At 37.2% G+C, this 8,942-nt stretch overlaps 1 protein-coding gene across 2 annotated transcripts in view; it reads right to left on the bottom strand.

Moving 5' to 3' along the window:
* Window positions 1-1,965: 1,965 nt before the first annotated feature.
* Window positions 1,966-8,942, bottom strand: part of tasp1 (taspase, threonine aspartase, 1) — a 36,325-nt gene continuing 29,348 nt past the window's right edge. The window contains exons 13-14 of one of the 2 annotated variants that reach the window (XM_051126437.1): window positions 8,602-8,675; window positions 1,966-3,246 (exon numbers count right to left, since the gene is read on the bottom strand). In XM_051126437.1, the coding sequence (XP_050982394.1) occupies window positions 3,244-3,246; window positions 8,602-8,675 (77 nt within the window). In that variant the 3' untranslated portion in view covers window positions 1,966-3,243. The remainder of the gene's footprint in view (window positions 3,247-8,601; window positions 8,676-8,942) is intronic. The other variant, XM_051126436.1, reaches the window with a different exon arrangement.

The following is an 8,942-nucleotide window of genomic DNA, read 5'->3' as shown; positions in this document are numbered from 1 at the left end:
TTGTGTTGATGTAGGTCCTAGTGAAACAGGAAGTTTGGGTGTACCAACACAGGAAGCATTCAAATGGTGGAGCATCCAAACCACACTGTTAACAGAAAGTGGAACAAAGAGATCTGAGTCCACTTTTAATGCCAGGAACAGTGTAAATGCACAGATAAATCCGTTTTTTCCACTCAGTTCACTTTTAGTGCACTCAAAGAGCATTGTAAAGCAACCACAGTTTCCTACCTGTGTTGCTGTAGTTCCTATTGAAACAGGAAGTTTGGACGGGACTTACAGAGGTACTAACAAATAGGGTTTAGTTACATCACAGTCATGGATAGTGATTTTCTATTTGCTACTCTGCAGCAGGTGGTGTTGGAGGGTGGGACATTGTCATTTTAGAGAACATTTCATTGGACAGAAATCCATAGTGCATGATGAATCATCTATTTTGACCTGTTTTCCCGAGAGAATCTTAATCTACTAATTGATTGTTCATAATCAATATGACCATATTAGGTTCTCTGCTTCTCCCACAAGTTCTGATAAGCCAATTATATTAACATGAATTTACCAAAAGCTGACACTCCCACAAAATTTCAGAGTTAAATGTAAATTTATATCAAGTTTGTTTACTGATTTAAATTGCAAGAAAAGTTTGGATATGCAGACAGCCACAATAATACAGTGACCCATTTTACTTTATGCCACTGATATGACTGGAGCCATCACTTATGGGATTGTACCTTATTGTTCAAATATTAATACTATCCATTCCTTTGTGCACAAGTTCTAAATATAGTAAGTCAAAGGAGGTAAAGAGACAGTCAGTGAATGAATAAATCAAACAGAACTTACAACTGCACACAATTTCTCAGTTTTATTGAGCATTACAATAGCAAGAGATTAGTACAATCTGCTGTTGGAAACGTTTACAGACATTTCATAAACGCACGGTCATGTAAAACTAAAATAAGCATATATATCTTACATTTTTATAGTACTGCAAGAGTTTTAACTAAAGAATAATCTAAACTGCAGAAAAACCCTCATCAATGTAATAACCTTCAACATAGTTGATTCAGTGTAATTTATAAATACATTTTTAGAGATCCTCTCATTTTTCTGCCATTATAAAATACAGACCTAAAATATATTTTGCATTTTCAAAGATGGACTAACAGTCATTTTTTTTAGCTTGCTTTTTTTGGGGTCTCATCTCCTGAGCACTACACATGGCATTAGAAAACACACAAAGCTGTTCACCTGTTAATACAGCTCAACCACAGAAGGGCACAATGCAGCTTTCAAACAAGGTCAAGTGAACTCGCAGTACGCAAAAAGAAATGCATACTTGGATTACGCAACATGCGCCATGTTCTTAGTACACTCACGAGCAGTGCAGTTAGTCAAAGTAGTGCACTTATTTAGTAAGACGCTGGGCAAAAGTGCGTGTGCATCTAGTCTCATCAGAAGATCTTTCTGAGATCCTACTGCCATCAACTTTGTGGTGAAAGCGTAACAACCACGATTCAACTCGTTTTAACAGTGCATATCATTAGATTTGAGAATAGTCCCGCTCTTTAAAGAAACAGTTTACCTTGAAATAACTCACCCTTGCGTCATTCCAATCTGCACAACTTTTTGCATGAAAAACAAGAATGGAAAGATCACTGTTTTCCATGCAATTTCAATAAATGGGGACTGAATCTTTCAAGCTATAAAAAGGACATAAAAGCACCAAAGTATCATGTGACTTCTACACAAGTTCAGTAAGAGATTAGAACACTCACAAAATAGCGCACAAGTCATACAGACCATTTTTTAATCATACTTTTTCATATTTTAAAGCTTATTATATGGGAAAGAATGACCAAGGTACTCTTAACAAAACACTCTCCACTGAAGAAAGTAAGTTGTACAGGTTTGGAATGCTTTGAGAGTGAGTAAATGAAAAAATGTAATTCTTAGGTGAACTATTGATTCAACTGCTATAAATAGCTTTAACAGAAGTCAAATGAAAGGCAATTCTCGTAATTTCAAAAAGGATTTTATCCTTGCGTACGCATTTGCAGGCTCACGTCAAGCACACGTGTCAAATATCTCCACTCAGACTTTTTTTTTTTAAAAGGTCACTAAACTGAACTTTTGCACAAAACAAGCATCTTGGATATATATATAAAAACATAATAGTAAAAGTAATACTAAACGTCAAGTAAGCAAAAAAAACAATAAGCCGTTTACATCAATGGCCACCCTGTTTCAACAACCCCTAGCTTATTTACAATGATAAGGACGGTGCATATTGTTTCAAAGAGGAATAGAAATGGAGTGTCAAGTCATGTCCAGACATACTAGAAGCTGAGTTTCTTGGAAGCCCACTAAAACCAGAGCAGTACACTAGTCCTGAAGTGCACTTGGCATGTCCTTTTCTTAGCAGACACCTTAGGCAAAATACCCTGCTAACCCTGTCCCCCCCTCTCAAGTGACAGTAAAACAGATGATACCGTCTAACGGAGCGCAAAAGTAGTACGGTAGGTTTTATAAAGAATTAAATAAATAATATTGGGAATCATCAAGAATAAATGTGTTCATATCTGTGCAAGAAAGAAAAAGATGGAAGAAAAGACATATTGCAACCTTTTTGTCCCTTTATGATTGTGTCCTACAGTGACACAATGTCAAGCTCTTGCTATAAAGATCCCAGCGCTGGCATATTGCTGCAGAAATAGACGATGATTTCACACCGCGTCAGTCACTCACGGTCCCGAGTCGACAAACTCCACCTTCGATTGCCAGTGACTGTCCGGCCACCGCCCCAGGAGGAAGTCTGGATATGTGAGTCTGCCAAACAGAGAGAGAAACACAGTGTTTACAGGGTCAAGAACGAGCGTGGCGGGAAAGCACACAGCTGTTGGATGGTGGGAGTGAGGTGTCCTCTTTGCTATCAAAGTCAGCTGCCGCCCGTCGCCGGCACACGCCCTGGTCGTGTTCTCGGACAGGCTACGATAAGCGGCCCTGGGGAATCCAGAAGCAGACTGATCCGTGCCCATGTGTGAGGAGAATGAGAGAGCTGGTATCATCCCAGAGTGCCCCAGGCCACCTGTCACTAACACTGGTCCATGGCGGGAGGACACGCATACGGTAAAAGTCAGTGGAAAACCGTGACCTCTCTCGGCACATCCCTGTGTGTCAGATATCATAGTGATCCATATCTCACTCCCACACTCTGCGTGACTTCCCAGCACAGGCTCAGGCAGATTACTGGCAAGTTAGAAGACAAAAACTCAGAACTAAATCAAATAAATAATAGAATACCACACAAAATCTACTCTGTGAAATACATTAGAAAAAAGAAAAAGAACTAAAAAACTGAAAATAGATTATTTCTGCAATGCAGAAAACACAGACACCATGGAATTTACAGGAGTTTACAGCATAATGTGGAATGTTACATAATTTGGCAAATTTTGGATGAACAAATCAAGGAAAATAAAACATGGGGGAAAATGGATTTCAGAAAGATAAATAAATAAAAAATAACTGAGAAAAAAAAAAACAGATTTCATAGAAATCCTAAAAATAAGTGAATATGGTCATTTGAACAAATCTTTGAAGTTGGTATATTATTTATTTCCAACAATCTAGTGTACACCGGACAACAACCCCTCCCCAAATTAAACATTGTTTTCTACAATATAATTTCAAAAAGCCTGACGGTAGGTGTGCGATAAGACCAAAAATCTTACATAACGATATGAATAATTTTGTTTCACGGTAATGATGTATATTACTATATAGTCATTTTTGCTTTAAACAAGGTCTTTTTGATAGCACAGAAATTTAATAATTCTCATCACCAGTGTCAATATCACAAACATATGATAGCGTTTTAGTTCCATGTTTAAAAAAAAAAAGGATTATGAGATTAAAGTCATAATATTTCGAGAATAAAGTTGAAACTACGCGAATAAAGTCGAAATACTACGAGAATAAAGTAATTATTTCGAGAATGAAGTCGAAATGTTTCGAAAATAAAGTCAAAATAAAGCTAAAATTACGATAATTACTTTGTAGCAATTAAGAGAATTAAGTCAATATTTTGAGAGTATATTCTAGCCTGTTGCGCATGCATATTGTCCGGATTGGGAGCACCAGGAGAAATTTCAAAGTCTCAGCTTTCAAAATCTGTCAGTTTTATAGTGAAATACAAACAATATGTCTATTACAATATTGTGTTTTTTCACACTCTTTAATGTGGCATGACAGATCGCTGTATTTGCTTCAATTTAAGCATCATGTGAGTCAATCATCTTTCTGATCACTGTATTTTTTTTTGTTTGTTTTTTTTGCAGCTGCTCGGTCGCAACAATATTCAAATAAATTCCAGTAGCCTAGCAACGTCTCCCGGTGGGCCATTTGCATGCGCAATATAGGCTATAAAATTTTATTACTTTAATTTCTACAATTTACATTGACTTTATTCTTGTAATTTTTTGACTTTTCTCAAAATATTTTAACTGTGTTCGAAACATTTCGACTTTATTCTCAGAATAAGGTCTTTAATCTCATAATTTTAGATTTTTTTGTGGCACTAAAATGCTGTCATACAAACCGATGCAAGCCTATTACAAAGTCACTAATTACAAAGGAATAAGAAACTAATTAGAATCAACAGGACTAAAAAAAAACTACAGTAGAACAAATAAGTAATGCTACATACATTGTATAATAAAATGCATAAAAAAAACCCAATATTCTTCAATGTGTAAATTAAATATATTTCTTAAAGTTACAAAAAGTGATTTAGTTGAGAGCAGTGAGAGATTTTCTCTTTTGTTGTTTAAATAACATGAATGACAGACTGCTGTGACTTTAAGAGCTACCCGGATCCACTATACTGTCACACGTTTGTTTTCTTTCTCAGTTGTTTGATTTCAGTTGTTTCATTCCAAGACCTAAATTACTGTCTTTACACCGATACAAAAATAGTCATTTTGATACATACAAGCGTGTGTATTTAACTATTCAAATATAAAGCAGCAAAAATATCTTGCGCTCTGTGAGCACAGTCTTCATGTATGCGCACCTCTCTGACCTCTTTCACTGCTGATTGCATTTCAACGGCTTGTTTTAAAACCTCATGCTTAAAAATGCCTGCAAAAGGTAAGTGTTCATGACCACGTAGAACAGTAACGTCACATGAGCGTGTAACGTTATCGTTATATTGTTCACCCCTGCTTGGAGGAGCTACAGTCTTGTGGGCAGTGCTCTGACATATAGTGTAACAGTACTTTGGCTAATCTCAAGTCTTCCTGACTCGACTCAACTGTCCTATCAAATAAAGTTTAAAAAACCCCAAAGCCCCAAAATCTATATGAATAATGGAAATAGAAAACTAAAAAAACTTTTAAACTTTTAAAGCTTCTGCTGATCACAAACATACCCATGTAACGATAAACACATTCACATACACACTTGGAGAATGAAATGCATTGAAAAAGGTTTAGGGGAACTAGGATACAGGGGGATTTGTAGCACAGCATTTTTCCCACACTTGCTACCCAACTGTTCCAATATTGTTTGCATACACAGATACAAGCTTTCCTTTATACATGCCCATTACATTGCATGATTACAAGGCCAAAATATTCTGGACTGTAGAGTTCTGTAATTTTGTGCATTAGCATTCTTTAAAGTGCCCCCATTATGCCATTTTGAATATTGCCTTTCATGCAGTGTGTATTGTAGCTGTATGTGAATGTTAAGCTGAAAGTGCATAATAAATAAAGTTATTGTCTCTCAAAAGAAAGAATTGGCTCTGAACAGCCAAAACAAGTCATTAGTAATTTGAATCCCACTTCCGTGACGGCTACACGGCCTAAAACTTTTGCATAATTCTTGCCTATGTCCTACGTTGGCCAGCCACTAACAACTTGACCTGCCCTCAAACACAACATTTTACTGACGATTTCTCTTACGGCGTTCAATACAAGATTCACAAAACGCTTGCTCTTGAAAGAGCTCAGTAGCCGGTTTAATTGGACCAGCTGTCTCCACTGAATGACAACCTGGAAGCATGATAAATAATAGATGTTTATATTTTCTACTGAGCGTTCAAAACAGATTTACGATAATGGGCGTATTGCTTCTGACACACGGTGTATGCAGTAGACCAATCACAACAGACTGGGCCATCTGACCAATCAGACAGGAGTAGGCTCTCAGAAAATAGGGATTTAGAGAGACTGAATCTTAGAACTTCAAACAAAACGTTTAAAAAAAAAAAAAAAATCGCTGAAAAACTGGGTGGTATTAAACGCACATTTTGAAAAAAAAAAAAAAAAAAAAAGCATTGTTTGACCTTGCATGTATGTAAACCTATTGTGGGAGACTCCCATAAGAATATTAGGAACCATGGCATAATATGGGCACTTTAACTTAGTGAAATAAATTTATCTGATACACTCACATTCTGAAAGCTCAAAACATTCACGTATTCCTCTAGAATACCTCTAAAGTAGATGTAAACTCTACCGCAATACTAGGGGTGGTTATGACAGGAAGTTGCTAATGTGTTCCGAGTGGTTTTAGCGCTATACTATGTGGTTACCAGGGTGTTCTGGGTGACTGCTTATTGGCCCAAGTCTCCATGATATTGTGGTCCTCAACTATATGGCTCAGATCTCCAATTCAATAGAAGTCTGTGTCTAAACCACAACAACCCTCTCTTTTTTTAAAAGTCAAAAAATAATTTCCAGTGGCTTAAAAAAGTAACAGGGATACACATTCAAAATGAATAACAAATATTAAATTCTACTGAAATCATATTGAGTTCATGCTACATAAAAGATGATGATGGATCATTGTATTGTCAGTTTCACACTTTAAAAGAGGAAATGTAAATTCACCTCCAATCATACTGATTCTTCTTATAAATGACAACAGTGTTTTGAAGTTGAACACTTTTCAATCTACTTGATGGTGTTTTATCTGGAATGGTTCACATGTGGTTGGGATTACCACTGCTGGAAATAATTACGAAGCCTTAACGCAACCTGGAGATTAGACTCAATTCTGTGTGGCAAACCAGAGATTCACTGACTGAGATGGACATCAAGACTCAGCCAAAAATCTAAGCAGTTGGATAGAACCAGAAAACGGCTTTGTTTGGGTGACCAAAAATCTGCCATTAAAATTCTTTCTTAATTGCCATGTTAAAAAAAATGTGTGTATGATGTGTTAAAGAGCTGAAAACCAGAATGTTCAAACCAGAAGTGGGGCCGCAGTGTAAAAACAGATCTATGACAATGACCATGCTTCAGCTGTGGTTTTCATATAAATGGAAAAACAGAAAAGCAAGCAGTGACAACAATTAGTCAACAACCAGAGCAGGAAGCAAAGAAGACATGAGAAGACTAGTTGTTCTCCAACAGCAATGATCTGTGTGGATTTGGGAATTGAGCTGGAAGGTTTGAAATCTTGCCATCCCATTGCTCTAGGGAGAAAAAAAACATGTAATCCACATTCCAGGCTATTTATTGGATAACATGTTTGTCAGTGCACCAAACACAGAGGCTCATCCGTGTCCTAAATGTATACAGTTTCATGGCTACAAATATCCCGTATACATGGCAATAATTTTATGCTGTGCAAAGTTTAACTTGACTGAAGGTCTTGGATTAGATGGACATCTTACAACAGGGTTCGTACAGATACTGTAAAATAAAATTCCAGGACTTTCGAGGACTTTTCAAGCACTACTTTTTTGATTTTCAAGGACTTCAATCACAACATCTCACAAACATCTCACTTGTGGTTTGATGTTTACTACTGTTAATAAAAAAAAAACGATTCGCGAAACTGCTCCAAAGCCCCAATCTAAATCAAATGATTTGCGATCTGAAGCAATAGAATAAAAAAAATTAAATTCAATTAAATTTAAATTAAAGTGTAACTGTGTAAACAGATATACAAACAGAACAGGCTGAGAAGTTCTGGAGCTGAAGAGGCTTGTTAGTGTAAGAAATTCATCAATGCCAGGCATGAAAGCCAAAGAGCTTGAAGCAACAGACAGCGTCTGCTTCCAGCCTGCCTGCGCTGACAATAGACCGGATAAAGCGTACACTGGCTCCTGCAAGAACTGACTAGAGCCCCTGTTCAGAGCACAAACCCAACAAAAGACTATTCTAAAACGGGTCAATGCACACTTCCAGACGCGCTCTGAGCTACTAGCGTGAATAGAAACGGTTAAAACGGCACACACTCCGAGAGCCGCTGACTGTGTTCTATCTCGCTGAGCTGCCAATCAGCTCTGGGCTTTCATCTCATCAGACACACACACACATATGCTGCAGCACAATGCATGCAGGAATGAGCGGAATGTTTCTGGAATGATACAGGAATGAGTTGGTGTCTTTCTGCTGCAAGGTTTCCTTAGAGTAATCGGAAAAAAGACCTGTCACAATTCGGCAGCACCGTTCATTTTAAACAGCTTCATTTTAAAAGTATCTGCATGTCTCTAACTAACTATTGCTTACACTTAAATTAAAAAAGGTCCATTGTGCATTGTCAAGAGTGTAGCGACGAAGAGCTTCTGATGATGTAGGAACTTCTTACCCTGGGTTTACTGTCCTGGGCAGACATGTATCCCACACACATGCTCTCCGTAGTATGGCTCCATAGAAACTCCACTGCGAATTAAAGAAAGACACAGTAACTGTGAGATACAGCTATAAACATCCTTAGAATATTACACTTTCTATGAACCTGAAATGGAATTAGAACACCTTTAGAAAATTCTATTCTAAAAATCTCTTCGAAATTCCAAAGGGAACCCATGGTGAATTAGCCTTCTGAGTTGGCCTGCAAATCAAGGTCAAGATTGAACAGCTGATCATCACAACAGACGTAGATTGATACTGAAAAGCACATTTCATCTCAGTCTCAAATGTGTTCTT

This window comes from Labeo rohita, chromosome 13 (genome assembly GCF_022985175.1).
Source record: "Labeo rohita strain BAU-BD-2019 chromosome 13, IGBB_LRoh.1.0, whole genome shotgun sequence".
In the NCBI taxonomy this organism is placed as follows: domain Eukaryota; kingdom Metazoa; phylum Chordata; class Actinopteri; order Cypriniformes; family Cyprinidae; genus Labeo; species Labeo rohita.
The sequence above is the reverse complement of the archived record's forward strand: the minus strand, read 5'-3'. Positions and strand labels throughout refer to the sequence as shown.